At 39.5% G+C, this 17,786-nt stretch overlaps 1 protein-coding gene across 4 annotated transcripts in view; it reads left to right on the forward strand.

Annotated features, from left to right (window-relative positions):
• Positions 1 to 17,786, forward strand: part of CLYBL (citramalyl-CoA lyase) — a 228,172-nt gene that overhangs the window by 57,072 nt on the left and 153,314 nt on the right. For 3 of the 4 annotated variants that reach the window (XM_058548425.1, XM_058548423.1, XM_058548424.1), the window contains exon 1: positions 10,677 to 10,953. The exons of the other annotated variant lie outside the window; for it this stretch is intronic. In XM_058548425.1, coding sequence (XP_058404408.1) covers positions 10,838 to 10,953 — 116 coding nt within the window. In that variant the 5' untranslated portion in view covers positions 10,677 to 10,837. Of the gene's footprint in view, positions 1 to 10,676; positions 10,954 to 17,786 lie in introns of those variants that run through there. 4 annotated transcript variants of the gene reach the window in all.

Genomic DNA, 17,786 nt, shown 5'->3' on the forward strand with positions numbered 1-17,786 from the left:
GTGGGAAGGATAAGCCTCATTTGAGACGGTGAAATATGAGCAAAGACTGGAAGGAGGGAAGGATTTATATATCTTATATATATGCATATTCTGGGAGAAGAGTGCTCTTAGGCATAGGGAACAGCCCTGTGTGTTCAAGGATAGCAAGGAGGCCTGGGAGGCTGGTGTGGATGAGAGAGGGACACAGAGCAGTAGGAGATGGGATGAGAGGTAATGGGGGACAAATCACTGCAAGGATTTTGACCTTTACTCCAAGTGAAGTCGAGAACCATCACAGAGTTTTGAGCAAAGCAGAAACATGATAGGACTCATATTTTAAACCAATCCCTCTGGAACCTGTGTTGAAAATAGGCTGTAAGGGACAAGGGTAGCAGCAGGAACACCAGGAAGGGTAGAAGGTTGCCTTGAGCCAGGTGAGAGCTGATGGTGGCTCAAACCAGAGTGAGAAGTGGTGAGATGTAGTTTGAATATATTCTGAAGCAGAACCAACAAGATTCTGGGGATTGAAGGTTTCTCAGTTGGAAATAAAAGAGGAGTCAAGGATGACTGTCAAGGTTTTTTGGCTTGAGTGAGTGGAAGGAAAGAGTTGCCCTCAAATGAGATGGAAGAGGCTAAAGATGGAGCATGGTTTTCCTGAGTATTGGGGCCAGAGGAGGAGGAAGATCAAGAGCTTAGCTTTGGACATGTTGAATTGAGATTATCTATTAGAAGTCCAAGTGGGGATGCCAAGTTAGCAGTTGAATACAGGAGTCTGGCATTTCAGAGAGGCCTGAACTAGAGATCTACCTGTGGAAGTTACTAGCATAGAGCTGGTATTTAAAGCAGTAAGACTGGGCCGGTCCCCGTGGCTTAGCGGTTAAGTGCGCGCGCTCGCTGCTGGCGGCCCGGGTTTGGATCCCGGGCGTTCACCGACGCACCGCTTCTCTGGCCATGCTGAGGCCGCGTCCCACATCCAGCAACTAGAAGGATGTGCAGCTATGACATACAACTATCTACTGGGGCTTTGGGGGAAAAATAAATAAATAAATAAAATTATAAAGCAGTAAGACTGGGCGGGGTCGCTTTGGGAGTGAGTGTAAGGCTACAGATCCAGGGCTGACTGTGGGACACTCCAACGTTAAGGGGCAGGGTTGGGGGAAGTGAGAGGGAAGAACCAGCAGAGGAGATGGAGAAATAGCAAGCAGTAAGATAGGATGATAACCAAGGAGTGTGTGTCCTGGAAATCAAGTGAAAACGTATATCAAGATGGGGTAGGGGATGGTGATTGTGCCAGATGCTTCTGGTGGGTCAAGTAATTTGGGAACTGAGAATTGGCTACTGGGTTTAGCAATATACGGGTCATTGGTGGCCTCCATAAGAACAGATTTGGAGGAGGTATGAGTTTTTCCTAATTTTCTCTCTCTCTACAGGGGAGGACAAAGTTTAAATAAAACTGTATTTGGAGCACTCATCAATCTTTATGGTTGACCCTGCAGTTTCTACTGGAACACATTAAAGGGACCAAAAATGTAAATGATCTCTACTTTTAAAAATACATGTATTAACAGCTTTATTGAAATATAGTTTATATATGATACAATTTACCCACTTAAAGTGTAAACAATTCAATGGTTTTTAGTCTATTCACAGAGTTGTACAACCATCACCACAATCAATTTTTAAACATTTTCATCACCCCCAAAAGAAACCTCATACCCATTAGCAGTCATTGCCCCCCAAACTCCTCAGCCCTAGGCATTCACTAATCTACTTTCTGTTTCTATAGATTTACCTATTCTGGATATTTCATATAACTGGAATCATATACTATGATCTTTTGTGACTGGTGTCTTTCCCTCAACATAATGTTTTCAAGGTTCATCCATGTTCTAGCATATATCAGTACTTTATTCCTTTTTATGGCTGAATAATGTTGCATTGTATGGCTATACCACATTTTATTTATCTGTTGATCAGTTGATGGACATTTGGGTTGTTTCTGCTTTTTATCTGTTATAAACAATACTGCTATGAACATTTGTATGCAAATTTTTGTGTGGACATATGTTTTCTGGGGTATGTACTTAGAAATGGTATTAGGTTTCTACTTTCTTTCTAATATTACCAAATAGCCTGTATCAGTGTTGCCGCAATTTCAGGCTAGAGGTCAAAAAATGAGACCAAGTTGAAAAGTAGGACCTGGAGCACACATGGTTCTCTTTTCTTTCCTGGGTTCCTAGGTTTCTAGAGCCATAGTTACTGTTGAATTACTGCAGTGCTAAATGAATGGATATTTTTCTTTGTTCTGTTTTGGAGCATAATACTATAGTAGCAGCATCAAAAAGGGCAGAGAGTGAGGGAAAGAATCCACCTGCATTGGATTACTGAAAAAATAAGGTTATTTCAGCATCCAGGTCATCGTTTACTTTTAGCTGCATAAAAATCTTCAAGTAGATTTTCTTACAGCATCTCCAAAATAAAGATGCCAGGAAGGGCAGCCAAATGAGAGAAAAAAAAAAAAAAGACTTGTAATTGCCTATCAGTCCTTGGATTTACTTCTGGGGAGCACCAATTAAAAATGTCAAACATGTGGCTTTTTCATTGAAATTATATTAATATGAAAGAGTTTTATTAAATATGATTGCATGTGTATGCGTGTTGATTTGCGTGTGTGTGTGTGTGTGTGTGTGTGTGTGTATGTGTGTGGTTTTAAACATTTCCATAATGAGTTCCCAAGTGCTTTTTTGGCCATGGTTATTAAAGCTTGTGTTTTGCGATTTATTTGGCAAAATGCCTTTAGTGAAGAAAGGATATAGTGTTCTTTTGGTTCTCTGCCCAAAGTAATTTTGGAGAAGTCTGTGACTGTGTTTAGTTCATGTCATTCATTGGAGACAAGTCTTGTAATTACATTTGATCACAATCAGTTTACAGTTGTTTTATCATGTTTTCATGCTGAATATCTACTCAGACATCATAGCAAAACTTAATGGCTACTGTTTTATTTGTATATAAAATGTTTTATAGCTTTTTTTTGCAATACACATAGGGTTTCAATCATCACTGCTGCATAGTGAGAGGAAAGCAATGGATAAAGAACTATCAAAAATCCTTAACTACATAAAATTTTATTTTGGGTCACCTTGCCATAAAAGATATTGAATGTATTTTGTGGCTTTTTTCCTTGACATGTTAACCACTGTAGTAGGGTTATAATATTTGGAGGAAACCGTATGAAATGTGGTACTTAATTCACCTAAGATGGTTTACATTTGTGTTCATTTTCCATTGGAAATTGGTAAACCAGTATTTTGAATGGCTCCTAGGTAAGAGAGTAAAAGGCAGCATATTGTTATTCTTGGGATTTAAAAGCAGGTTATCTTCTTAACTGCAAGGCTAAACATTTTGTTATTGTTGTTTCAGAAAGTCTGCTCTAACATCTGCACTGTGTGGCAGAGTTACATTACAGGATGTTATTTACAGCTACCAAATGCTGCAGGCTCTTGTGTATCAGACGGTCTCTAATTTGCGAATTGTGGAGGGCTTGCTTCACCAGTGAATTTGGTGAATTCACTAGTTATCTCCCAAGTGTCAATTCTCACCATTCCTTATTTTCCCCAAAAGGTTGGTCCCTGGCCCTTCTGAAAACTGCTGTTGGTCTATATGTTTGAGTCTTTGTGGTTGAAGAAGCTCCTGTTAGAAAAGTGTAATTAATGGGAAACTTTGACATCCAGCTGAGAAAATTAGTTTGCATAAAAAAAGGCAAGATAGAGGATTAAAGAAATTTTAGTCCTAATCTAATTAACACCAATTAAAAGATGCAGATGAATTTGCACCAACAAATTGTTAATTATACACCAATTTGCCTTTTTTACAACCAAACCAAAATTAGGAAAGTATTATTACCTTTTTTGTTTTAGGAGACTTCCAGAGTGAGTTTGTTACAATCATCTTTTGTATAATTAAAGAAAAGGTAGGTGGTAAAAGTTGGTGTGAAATATTTCATTCTCCTGATATTTTCATGTAGGTTAACTCTTTAAAGACGGAAAGAACAGGATAATTCTCCTAGGATTCATTCACTTACCAGACAGCTAATGAGGACCTACTACGTGCTGGATCCTTGCTCCATGCAGTGAAAAACCGAGCATGTATGCACAATTGGTTTTTCTCATTCAGAATATTTTAACTGTATTGCTGATATACTGCTCCTTAGAAAAAAGCCTTGTGACCTAAATTGTACAGCTAATTAAACTCTGCCCTGGATACATGTTATAAAGGGAGAATTGAACTTTTTTTAGGCCTCAAGAAACTCTCTTTAATGTCCCAGAACTCCTCTTGAACAAGGTAGCCTTTTGGGGTATTCTGCTTACATCTTCCTTACTTGGTGGGTCTGTGTTTCTGTTTACCAGAGTGTTACTCAGATGTCCACTGTGCTGGAACTTTCTTTTAACTTTTTTCATCACTCTTATAGCTCCTCAGATGGTGATCTGAATAATTGTGTAGGGGCTGGTGAAGCACAGACCTGTTATATCTGCAAATGACACATTTGTCCAAGTGTCATGTAATGAGTAATCACAACCCACTTTATATAAACCATATTTCTTCTGTTTCCAAAATGGGAGGGGGAAAGGAGGAGGGAAATGTTTGCTAGAAATGGAAAGAAAAGCATATCTGTGGATTCCTCTACCCATTAATTATATACAAAATTCAACAGCTGCCCCCAGATTTTCAGGTGCCTATGGTTAAACTTCATTCAACGAAAATATTTGGCTAACTAGGTCCTGGTGTGCGAAACAGCATTCTAAAGAGCAATGTATATTACTCTCTAGTGTGTATACTAGAATTTAAATAACAATATCTAAATGACCATGTTTTATTTTGAGGGCACTAGTTAATATAAAAACTTAGGATGCTCAGTTTGCATTTTTCAATATTTGTGCTAGAAACTTTTGCATTCACAACTTTGGCTGAAAGCAAACTGCTATAAAGTAGCTTTTACTAGCTGGTGTTTTCATGGGTAATGGAGGTTTGAAGTTGGCCTACTAATGGGAGAATTTCAATATGGCAACACCTGCGACAACAAATGGAAGGCATTCTTTAAAAACAATGTCTTCCTCCACACATTCCCAAGAGAATATCTGATACCATCTTTAACTTCTAGAGTACTCATTGTACTTCTCTGTGCTCATGACCGCAGGTCTCTGAGGATGCAGTGCACCCTTCCATAAAAGTATATTCCCATTTCATAGATTCCATGTGAAATTTTTTGTGAATCAAGTTAGAAGGTGAACAATGTAGCCTGATGAAATGGCATTAGTAGGGTTAGGATAGCAGTTGCCTGATTGATATTCCTGCTGCATAATAAAATAAAAGATGATGACCTAAGTTGACCAAGTCTTATAAAAGGCAATTGCGCATGAAGCCTCCAGAAATAATTGACAACGGCTAGTCAGCTAACAGACCAAATCTCTCACCCCAATCCTAAACCTAGAGTTTGTCACTATTAGTAGAAAAGCTTGTTTGTTTTATACTTCAGTAAGATCTTGAGTTATCCAAAGTACTTCCATCATTGAACGATGACGATTCCACCATGGTAGAAGAGGAATTTGGAGTGTGTTCTCTGGTGCTGCTACTGCGTGCCAATAGAATACCTGTGCTCCATGTCTAGGCTTTCCTCTGACCAGCAGCACAGAAGTGGGGTGGCCACTGAGATTAAGGGTCCAGTCTGTGGCCTTACCACAGACTGCTTGTGTTTCTCTCACTAGCCTGAAACCTCAGTCATATTGGCATCAGGCTTGAACCAAATAAATAGCTTACTTGTGAAAATGCATCACATTTTTCATGATGTTTTACTGTGGCCTATCCTACATGCTCTTTTTTATCCCACTAAAGGAAGAAAACAATAATTATATTTTTTTCTATAAATTTTAATTTTTCTCTTGTGATTATTTTGGACCAGAGCCATAACCTCAGAAGGTTATGTGAGGAGTCATTGGTCTGTGAACAAAGTCTTTACAAAGGATGTAGTATTGCAATTGACTGAGTCTAAAGAGGCATGAAAACTAAATGCAGTGAGTGATTCGGGATTGGATTATGGACCGGAAAAAAATAGACATAAATCACATTATTGGGCCAGTTGATGAAATTTGAATAGGGTCTGCAGAATAGATAACAGCATTGTATCAGTGTTAGACTTCCTGATTTTGATCATTGTGATGCAGTTGTATAGAAGCATGTCCTTAGTTGGGGGAGCTATTTAGGGGTAAAGGGGCACCATGAATACAACTTACAGATGGTTCAGGAGAAAAAATAAACATATATATAATATATGAACATCGATCAATCAATCAATCCAGAGAAGGCAGTAATGATAAAGCAACTGTGGCAAAATGTTAACGGTGAATCTGGGTGAGGGGTATTCAGGAGGTTTTTGTGCTATCCTTGGAGATTTTCTGTTAGTTTGAAATTATTTAAAAATTAAAAAAAAAAAAAAATTTGGGCCAGCCCCATGGCTTAGCGGTTGAGTGTGCGCGCTCCGCTGCTGGCGGCCTGGGTTTGTATCCCGGGCGCGCACTGATGCACCGCTTCTCCGGCCATGCTGAGGCCGCATCCCGCATACAGCAACTAGAAGGATGTGCAGCTATGACATACAACTATCTACTGGGGCTTTGGGGGAACAAATAAATAAATAAATAATTTTAAAAAAATAAAAATTTAAAAAAATTAAAGTAGAAATACTGAGTTCTTCCCCCAAATTAATAAACCTTCTTATGCATGATTCTGGAAAGAAGTCAGCGGTTCTACTATGACACGGATTCTCAGACAGATGCTGCCCCTGCACACATGCAGAGGATGAGTCGGACCGACTCAGTCAATCAAAACAGGTTCTGAGGATGAACGGTCACCAGGGCAGATTGGTTATGTTCAACAGTTTAATGTATTTCCTCAAAATCTACCAGCCTGATGGAACAGGAACTAAATGATCCCCTCTGAGTCTACAAATAACAAGATAAATGTTCCTAAGTCCATTCATTTCTCGAGCACACCTCTCCTGTAAGATTGAGCCATGGGTTTAAGTGAAAACCAGAACTGAAGTTCCCCGTATTGCATGTTCCATTTCAGACAGGACTTCACAAAGACTCTCTTTTATGAAGAAAACAACCAGCCAATAAAACAGTATTAGAGAACATTATATATGTGACCAATCATTTTATAAAATCTGATGTAAGCCCTCAGGCATAATTGGAGTTCTTAGCAAAATACTTTGGTTTTTAATATTTCTGTGACCCTCTAAGAGGGACTTAACAATTACTCTTAAATTTTCAAAGTGGTGCATGGAGTTTTAGCTGTGTGACTTCCATTAAAGCCCATAGGAGTCTTGTTGCTAAAACATCACACAACTCCTGAAAATGTGCTCCTTCTTGTGAAAGTGTTAGAAGTAATGGGTATGGTAGTGTAGCCTGATATTTCTGGTACATTTACAGGCTTTCTGCACTTGTTTCAAATTTTATACTTTTATAAAAACTCAACAGTTCTATAGGAATTGAAAAAAAGCCTATTATGTGTAATCCAAAAGTGAAGGGTAGAAAAATATAGTAGAACTGATAAAAAGTAAGTTCTAAAATAATTCTTCAAGAAAATCCAAGTGTTTAAAAATATTTAGCATCTTTATTTCAAAATTAATATAGCAGCTCCCAGATTTTTAAAATATGCCTTAAAGTAATACCATTTAAAAAAAAATGACATTTAATGACAAACTTTCAGTGTAATCACATACAAGGTTTTGGGTTTTCACCCACCTCTTCTATTGAAACCTACATAACTTAAGCATCATCTGAGCAAAACTTCACCCCTTCGGATGGGGCGGTCTTCCCAGGGGATAAGCCTTAAGGTTTGCTGAGTCCCCTCTCTGCCAGAAACCTTACACATATGCTCAGCTCAGCAGCCTGGCTAGTGGCCTTGCTAGTGACCCAGCAAGGACTCTCGGGGTGCACCCCAGTCCCTCTTAGGGCAGAAACATCTCTGGAGTTGTGTTTTCTCTGCCCTTTAGGGGACACTTGAGACCAGGAACTGGCCTCAGACATAGATGTATTTGTTTCAACACATTGAGAGAGAGAGAAAGCGGGGTGGGGGGTGGGGTGAGAGAGGAAGGGGGGAACTCAAGGACTACTTCTTGAGTTAATTATTATTGGCTCAGTTTCAGTAGTGCTATGTTTTGCTGTAGATTCCTTACTAAGCAGTATTGAATTATCACTTTTATTCATTATTGAATCTTGGGAAGATCCTATAGGCATTATTTTCTCCTGAAATCTCTACTAATGTCTGGATAGTAGATTTTAGGGTAGGTTTTAGAAATGGAGAACTTGCTGTAGCACCAATTTTTCAGCACGGCACTGAACAAATAGCATCAGTTAGGTGTGAGCTATGCCACCGATTTGAAGTGTCCCAGCTAGGGCCAGAATCAGGGACTGTCTAAATAAGGGGATTTCAGAAAGGCAGGGGAGAATATCAAGGTACAAATGGGAGGAAATAAGCCATTGTTCCTTTAAAAAGCATAGTAACCTCGATAATGAGAGGCTATGAAATAGTTCTTTTTATAACAGTAACTTCTTAACTTCACAGCCCTAAGAGCTCCTAGGGTCACTTGCAGAGAGCCCCAGGGCTACACCTGCCTTGCATAGATTAGGGTCTGCTGCAGCTGTCTTCATTTGCAAGACTAAGGTGTAGCCCGATGAGGCTGTGGGTCTCAGCAGGGAGCGCTCCTTCTCGATCTCAATAGACTGGCATTTCAGATTAAGATGGCCATTGCCAGCCAGGCTCAGAAATTGCAAGATGAGGCAGGTAACTATTTCCTGAGTTTTATGTACCAGGTATGAAGCGGGAACCCTTATATATGACTGCCTTGAATTAGCCATGTCTCTTCCCATTGACGCTGCTGGAGGGCAGCTGCCTAAACCATCTAGCATATCCAGGGGCCAAGCTTGCCTTTGGCACACAAGCATGTTTGTAAAGAGCGTGTGAATGTATAGGATGATCTATTGATGAGGACAAAAAGGAACGCTCTTTGGAACTTATCTGCGTCGGTCTGTGCTTTGGATACGCTTTCTCTGTAATGTGCATTCATTTCTCAGAAAATACAATTAGGATAATTCTTGTGTGTTCTCTACAGGAAGGAAGTAGTATACTGCTTGTGAATGGTGGGCTAAATGAGGGAATCATTAAAGGGTTTTTAATAGACTTTTGAACCAAAGACATAGGGGACTATAGTTATGTTGCCTTAATTGAGAAATATTTTGCAGTATGAGGAGACTTAATCAAATTTTCATTACATACCTGGTAAGGGATTAGGCTGAATGTTTCTTTAAGCAATTTGATAAAATGCACATGGAAGACTTGTTAGTTATGTGAGAATGTGTATGAAGTGCTTATCATCTCTCCTGTGGGTGCCTGAGTATCAGATACTTGGTTTACTGTGTTGGGTTGAATGCTTCTGTTCTAATTTCTAATGAACTTTACCACCAGACTACTTGATCATGACTAAACCCAGGAACAATGCAAATAGCATTGCCCCCTGATGGGGAGGAATGGGCCCAGATGGCCCTTAAAAGGTGATAATTAGGAAATATAGCATATCTGAGTAGCTAGAAAGAGAGAAACTTGTTAAAGACAGTCAATCTGTTTGAAGCAATGGTCTTTCCCTTAATTATATGCATTTTCATTTAGAGTTGCTTTAAAGTAAAATTTTCCCAGGAAAAATTTTTATTAGTAGCTAAAACCTAAAAACCATACGTATTTTTTTTGCTACTCAGTTTCAGATTATTTTAAAAATTCTTTCCTTCATACATTTTTTGTTTTCTAGATCTGCGTAACAGACTTGCTGTGTGTGTTTTAGGGGGCCGTTTTAGGTTATTTTAGTTCTTATGCTAAAACAGTGGGGGAGTGATTATAAGTGAGAAAAATATTGGTATATATTTGTAAACTGAGCTTTTAAAATTAAAATAGTTGCAGGATATTACAGTCTGTGATTTCATATACTTTGTAAGATTGCCTTAAATGTATTGCCTTCTTGGCAGCATAATCTCCAGATTCTTCTTGAATATGTCATTAAGATAATTTTACATATGACAAGTTGGACTTTTTAAGCATTATATTTTTATCTGAATTAGCGTATTTGCAATTGCTAATGATATTCCTTTAGTCAGATTTGTTTTAGTGTGCAAACTTGGCATTACTAGAAGAATAACAAGTGAACTGAGAATGAGAAAGTGGTGACATAAAGAGAGAGAAGAAATATGCTCAATATATCTCTTCCAGCTTCTACATAGAATGGAGGATGGTGAAAATAGCTGTTCCTAGGAATCGACCATAGAGCAAAAACTATAATGGCCAGAAGGCAACTTTTTCATTATTTGTAAAATTAGAAAGTAAAATTACAATGAAGTACTAAATTACATTATTCCAAATATCCTGGCAGTCGTATTTTGGCAGATGAGTTGCTTTCCTAAAATTACTCAACACCATCATTTACCCTGACAAAAGCCAGTGGTACAGATGCACCTTTGGGACTGTGGCCAAGGTAAGACCTGCATTTTTCAGGTCTACCCACTCGGGTTTTGAAGGACTCTCCATAATATAAGCCTGACGCCCCAAGCATTGCGCCTCCCATCTTTAGCAAGTACACTTTGGCTGAAATGTAGGGGTCCCAGGATCTAGTCCTCGGAGCTTAATACATATTCATAAAATATCTTCTTCCACTCAAAAACCTCTTATAGCGTCTTTAACATTTTAAGCCTAGTTATTAAAAAATGGATATAGTTCATTCTCAATTTCAGGATTCCAGAAGCACATATACCAAGATAGAATGGAGCAGTATTGTGCTTTCCTGCAGCAAGCTACAGAGGAAAAGAAGATCAAGAATGAGCCACGAGTACACTATTTGCAGGACGCTTTGAATTGTATCCTTGCGATTATTGACAGGTAGTCCCAAAGGAAATAATCTGGCTCAAACTTCTCTTGTTATCAGTGAAAAGCAAAAATTATTTTGTGCAGGTATGCTTAAGGAAAGAAAAAGTCAAGAGGAAAATTGGAGATAAAAATCATTGCTATCTTTCATTTCATGATTCACAGCAAGGAACGAGTTTGGTTTACATCCCATGTGCCCAGCTATGTCTGTAAATAAAAGTATGCTTTTTGAAGATTGTATTCAATTATTTCAACTTTAGTGATTGCAAAAAAGATCTAGCACCATTTACTGAACAGTTAAATTGATTTACTATTACTTTCTAGATGTGACCTGACCTGAAACCTTTATAGTTGTTGAAATTTTTATCCACCTCAGGATAAGCTCTGCGGAGAAAAGCAGCTTCAACTTTTCAAGTGTTTTTTTAAAGGAACTTGAATGTGACCAAAACCTAACTTGCCTTTTCTTAAGATAACTATGCTACAACAATATTTGGAATTTTAACAGCAAATATAAACAACTGAGTTGAAATAGCCCAGGAGATGGATGGCAATTAACTCTGCATTCTTTTTTAGACTGTTTTATTAATTAGCTCTCTAGACTCAAATAGGTTACATCCTCTGAGCAGTAAATTGCATTCCATTTGCAAGCTCTGTGGATGAAATTTGCATGTGGCCTAAACGCTATCCACATTGTTGTGTTAAGTAGCATTTTTTCTCTCTGAATCCTCTCCCCACCCCCAGTGGAAAGTTTTATCCACTTTTCTTGCTGGAAGGGAAGATCACATGTAGTTTGGTCATTTGGCGCCATCTTCATTTTTATTGTTAAATCCATTAAAGCCGGTCATGCCTGGCGGTACCAAGCAAGCTCTTTCTGGTGTTCTGGTCTGCTAAGCATTCAGAGTTCTTTGCTGTTTATTTACATGGAATGTTTTCAGCTTCTGTCTTTGCTTTAAGAGCTGATTAAAAGGAACCTTAAAAAAAAAATTAAAGAGAAGGTAGTTTTTGGTGTAGGTTTTTCCTTTCTGGAATCTTCCCTTGTCTCCCCACCCCCCACCCCATCGCCACTTTCCCCGTCCCCAACAGCATGTACTTCTTTTTTTAAAATTTTAAAAATATTTTAAGAAGCATATTAATATTGCGTAGCTTGGAGGATAAGAGAGAACTGGATGACTCCCCCATCACCAATTGATCAAATCATCAGTGTTCCAGTTCTATTTATTATTATGATTTGAGAATGTTCCTGAACAGCTGCCCTTCAGAGGATACTGGTACTTAGACACTTCTGTCATTTATCTGACTCGCAAGCACAACTCTTTTGAAATAATTAATATCAAAATTACATGTGAGAATCTATTGTTTAATGGGGTGGATTCCTTTTCAATACATACTTTTCAATTCAACGGGGGGATCCTATCTATTTTAAAAAATCATTAATCACATACTTTTGACATTTTCCCTTTGAATTTCCTCGGGGGGGGGGGGTTATTTGAATAACAAACAAAAACCCCTCATCACAAATAGCTGTCAACCTCCTACTTCAACAAAAGCTTTCTGTCATACTGAGACCTACAGTGTCCTGTTTGGTTAGAGGCAGCAGGGTGGTATAGACACTATGCAGAAAGGCATGGGTTAATAAGCACTTTCTGGATTTAGTGTCTCTCCTGATTAACTCTTGGATGACTGCTTTGAGTTTCTAACCCACTATCACTGCTCCAGGCAGAATTTCCAATACGGTACCCTCTTCCATAGATGCTCTCCCTAAATGCCCTGATGGTAGGCAGCATGAAAATGTGCAAGCACTATGGTTTTCAAATGAACTGAAAGCAAAAACTTAAGCATTTCTTCTTGTTTCTTTGACCCAAGGACCATTTCCTAATTAAGTTTTACATAAGCTAAGTTGATCTAGAGTTCTAAATAAGCTGTACAAACTAATTTTTAGACACACTTCTTTAGGTCTTTGGTTCAAACCAACTCCTATATAGAAACTCTGATTTATTTTTGTTTAGGAGGTAGTCCGAGATCAAAGACCCTCCCCCTTGCCTTTCAGTTGGTGTTCCCTGAAGGAGCTTTCAGAGCCCCACGTTTAAAACACATTTTGTTTAATGAAATAGGACCAAAATGATATTCTTTGTTGTGACTGTGTATTAAATTGAACCATATGAAATTGCCACTTTTAACCAATTTTGACCTCTAAAAATGGCACTGGAGTACCAAAAATTTTTTAGTGTAGTAACATCTCCTGATTAAAAAAACGGAGAAATATTGGGCCGGCCGGTGGTGTAGCGGTTAAGTTTGCATGCTCCGCTTCGGTGGCCTGGGGTTCGCAGGTTCGGATCCTGGGCGTGGACCGATGCACCCCTTATTAAGACATGCTGTGGCGGCATCCCATATAAAGTAGAGGAAGATGGACATAGGTGTTAGCCCAGGGCCAATCTTCCACAGCAAAAAGAGGAGGATTGGCAATAGATGTTAGCTCAGGGCTAATCTTCCTCCCCACCTCCCCCCAAAATGGAGAAATATGAAAGCCTGAAGAATTAGACTATAAGCTCATTATAAGCAAATAGTGACTTCCTTTTTTTCTTCCTTCTGTCTTTCCTTCCTTTCCTTTCCCCCCTCCCTCCCTCCCTCCCTCCCTCCCTCCTTCCTTCCTTCCTTCCATCCATCCATCCATCACCTGTTGAGTCCCTTCTATGTGCTGGTGGTTCTAGGGATATAGAGAGAAAAGGTATAGTCACTGCCCCCAAATTGCTTAAAGGACAAATAAATACAAGATGCCCCTATGATGGTGAAACAGAGCCCAGGGGCAGTGGGAACATAGAAGAGGAGTTTCTAGAATCCTCAAAACCTGAAACCCACACTGCACAGAGCTCAAAGTCCCCAAATTTTTAGAATGCTGTTTGTATGGACTGTATCGAAGTAATAATTGTTTCAGAAATTGGAAGCTCAATGTCCATCCTTCATGGCCAGGAGGTATCGAAGTAAGCAGTGAATCCAGTGACTTATTTGTTTTCTTCATTCATTCATTCTTTCATTTTAAGACAATGCTTAGAATCCTTACTATGTTCTTAATACAAGTAGGGGTGCCATATATAAGAGCCCTATTCACTTAGTCACCATTACTCCCAACCCTAAGCTCCCATAGCATTTTTAAATAATAGTTTTATTGAGCTATCATTCAAATACCATAAAATTCACCCTCTTAAAGTGTACAATTCAAAGTTTTTTAGTCTGTTCACAAAGTTGTACAATGATCACTACTAATTCCAGAACATTTTCCTCACTCCAAAAAGAAAAGAAATCTCACACCCATTAGCAGTCTCTCCCCATGTTTCCCTCTTCCCTTCCCCTGGCAACCCCTGATCTACTTTTTGAATCTATAGATTTGCCTATTCTCTACATTTCATATAAATGTAATTGTATAATTGTGCCTTTTGTGTCTGGCTTCTTTCACTCAGCATATTGTTTTCAATGTTCATCCCTGTTATAGCATGGGTCAGGATTTCATTCCTTTTTATGACCAAATAATGTCCCATTGTAGGAACATACCATGTTTTATTTATCCAATCATCCATCATGGATATTTGGGTTGTTTCCACTTTTTGGCTATTATGAATAATGCTGCTGTGAACATTAGTGTACGTTGGGACATACGTGTTTTCATTTCTCTTGGGTATACCTAGGAGTGGAATTGCTGGGTCACATGGTAACTCTGTGTTTAACATTTTAAGGAACTGGGATGCATAGCATTTTGTGCCTGTTATGAAACTAATTGTGAAGCAACTTGTCAATTATCATTAGGTCTGTCTCTTCCACTCGGTTTTAAGTTTCTTGAGACAGGGGTTGTCCATGTTTATCTTTGACCCCCTACCCCCAGTCCAGCACCCACCAAAGGACAATAGGTTCTCAGAAAGTTGTTGAGAATGGAGCTGACCAACACAATATCCTATTGCCCATGAAATCACCAACACCTCTGAGACACACACTCTCTCTTTTCCCGGTAACAAGTGACAGCTTGTCAGGGATAGGAAGAAGCTTCGTATTGTCCATTGAGCTTTCTAGCTGGTTGTTGACCCTCCTTATCTGCTGCAGGGCCTTTACCTGGATCTTGGGATTTCTCCAGGCTGTCTCCTCCCCACAGCAGCGGTTAGGACCCACTCAGCTTTATGCTGATACTTGAGAGAGATTATTTTAAGCACCACTGAAACCTATGCAGAGGCATAGTTGGTGGAAACCCCGGCATTTGGGGCCACGTTCCGTTTGACATGGTTCACACATCTACTTTAGGGGATTTGGACAAGGAGCCCCTAAAATGCCTATCCAGGCTTTGACTTGGGATCATTGTGCAGGAGGTTTAAGAAAGCTTATTTTAAGACTTTCTCAGAAGGCTAGAGCAGCATCTTTATGATTTATTCTGCTACCTTTCACTCAGAGCCTGTGATTTCTAATAACGTCTATTTCAGGTTGGATTTAAGAGACAGAGCTGGCCTCTACTGAATTGGCCACCTTTGATGTTACAGTGCGGAGGAGGAGAGAGACAGATGGAACAAAGTCGTAATTGCCCAAATTTACAATAGCTTCCCAGCAGCAGCCGGCAGAAAAGAAATGTTAATGCGATAAACTATAAACGGAAGGTAGCTGCACAGGATTTATTGCTGGCACAAACCTGCACCAAATCACTGCAATCTCCTTCCTTCATCCATGAGGCGTTTCAATAGTCACAGTAGAAGTGAGCTCATTTGAAAGTCAGTGACCCCTCTGCACCCTCCCTCGCTTATATGTCTCACACTCCCTAAACAAACAGACTCTTGCAAAAACCTAGGAAATCTGATAGAACGGTGGGGGGTGGGGGGGGAAATATCAGTCATTGAGGGCCCAAATCTGAAATCCTGGCAGTGCCAAGAGCACACATACAGCTGTAAGCATGTGCATTACAGCTGTAACCAAAGCACAATTTCTCTTCTACTCCTCTGAGTTGGGGATCTCTACAGATACAGCAGATGGCTGGAGTGTTTCCATGTTTCAGCCACGAAGTGAGAGGGCAGTATGTCATTCCAGTCGGGCACTTACCCATCCGTCAGGGCCACTGCTATAAATGGCTGTTTTTCACATTTGGGTTCCTGCAGCTTTCATTTCCATTTAGGCTCACACATACCTTTACCTGTGTTGTAACGTGTAGGGTGTTCGTTGTCTCCTTGTCCAGATTGCCGGCCCATTTGGTTTTTTAATTAGCTGAGGAGCACAGTCTAAATGGAAAATTGCTTTCTGAGATCACTGTGCTCCAGTTCCTTGCTGTGAGGGGCTCCCTGTAATTAAACACGTTTTCAGAGTTGTTCTCTTGTGTATGTGCTGTGGACGTCAGTGCCTTTCCACTAGCTGAAGAGTTCTGTTTCAGGGCTGAGGCTTAAATATTAATACTAGGTATAATTAAAAGGAAACTTGTATATCGATTGATTAAATATGGGGGATTCTTTTCCCCCTTGGTAGTTGGGGGGAAGAACTCCTCAGTGGGAAAGTAATTTTTACGCCTTTTAGGGCTAGGAAAATGGCTAAGCATTGTGAAGGCACTGAGAGGAAACTGGACGGGAAGTCAGGAGATCAGGAGCACAGATGTCAGCAAATTCCCCAAGTCCTCAGTCTCAGGTTCTTGGTCCCCACAGTGAGGAGAATGGGGTGGCTTGGTTATGCCACAAGCCCCTCACAGATCTAGGATTCATTCTAGAATTCTGACTTTCAAAATAAAGTATCCATATTTAAAATTCCTGCTACAGTTTCAAATACTACAGAAGCGGTTTATTAAAGCTTGGACACAGAGGAACATGTCATTGGGGTCCCTTGCTTGTGGGAGACCAGTTCATCAGTAATTAACAAAGGATAAAGGAAGCCTTTATGAAGTTTTTGCTTAGAAGCTCAAAATATAAAAGTAGAGTAATGGCCCCTAAGTCAGTGTGGCCATTAGAGAAAGTCTGACATTCTAAGAGGAGAGCACGGCAGGCTTTCCTCTGCAAATCTTTCTGAAAAAGGCTTTATGATTTTTTTCTAATAAACATGTGGACAAAGTTATGGGGCATATAGAAGTCTGACACCAAAACCATGTAATAAAGTTGAGTCATTAGGAAAAATTATCGGAATTAAAGTCTATTCATATCCTAATATATAGGACACATGGCACATGGTAAAAATCAGTTTGATCACTTTCTAGGAGACCTAGACTTGGGAAAGAAGAAAAACGAAAAGGATGACAAGAAAGATGAGAAAAAAGGAAATACCTGTAGACAGAGAAGCTACATGTACTTCAACCTCTATTTTTTCAAACATACATGACAAACATACATGAAATAAAAACATACATGCCTGTATTTCATGATCTATGTCCTTTTCTGACCCTGTCTTCTCTATGTTTTATAGCAGAACTCATATTTTTCTAAATATTTCCACTGCCAGTACTTTCCCAAACCATGGGCTACTTTACTCTAATGGCCTAAGCTCTTTGAGCTATTTTATTATTTTTGAGTCTTGGTTGATGTTTAGAATGTCTGACAGTAGAAAGCACATGGGATTTGGATGTGGCTTAGGAGAACCCCTGAGTTGCAATTGCAGCACTGTGGTTTCCTCATCTGTAAGATGGGCACAATCAGAGTCTTGGAAGGCTGGTTGTAGAGAGGTGTGTGGACATTGGGGTTGTTTGCAACAGCCTTCCTGTTTCATTGTATCTGCAAATGTCATGAGCTTGTGATTTACTCACACGTGGATCCTCTTTGTGCTGACATTGCCTCTGCTTTCTTTTACCTCACAGGCTCTTAAATCTCAGGGTCAGTGGGGCAGTGGGTCAGCTGGTATTTGGCAACGTA

This window comes from Diceros bicornis, chromosome 9, assembly GCF_020826845.1.
Source record: "Diceros bicornis minor isolate mBicDic1 chromosome 9, mDicBic1.mat.cur, whole genome shotgun sequence".
Taxonomy (NCBI): domain Eukaryota; kingdom Metazoa; phylum Chordata; class Mammalia; order Perissodactyla; family Rhinocerotidae; genus Diceros; species Diceros bicornis.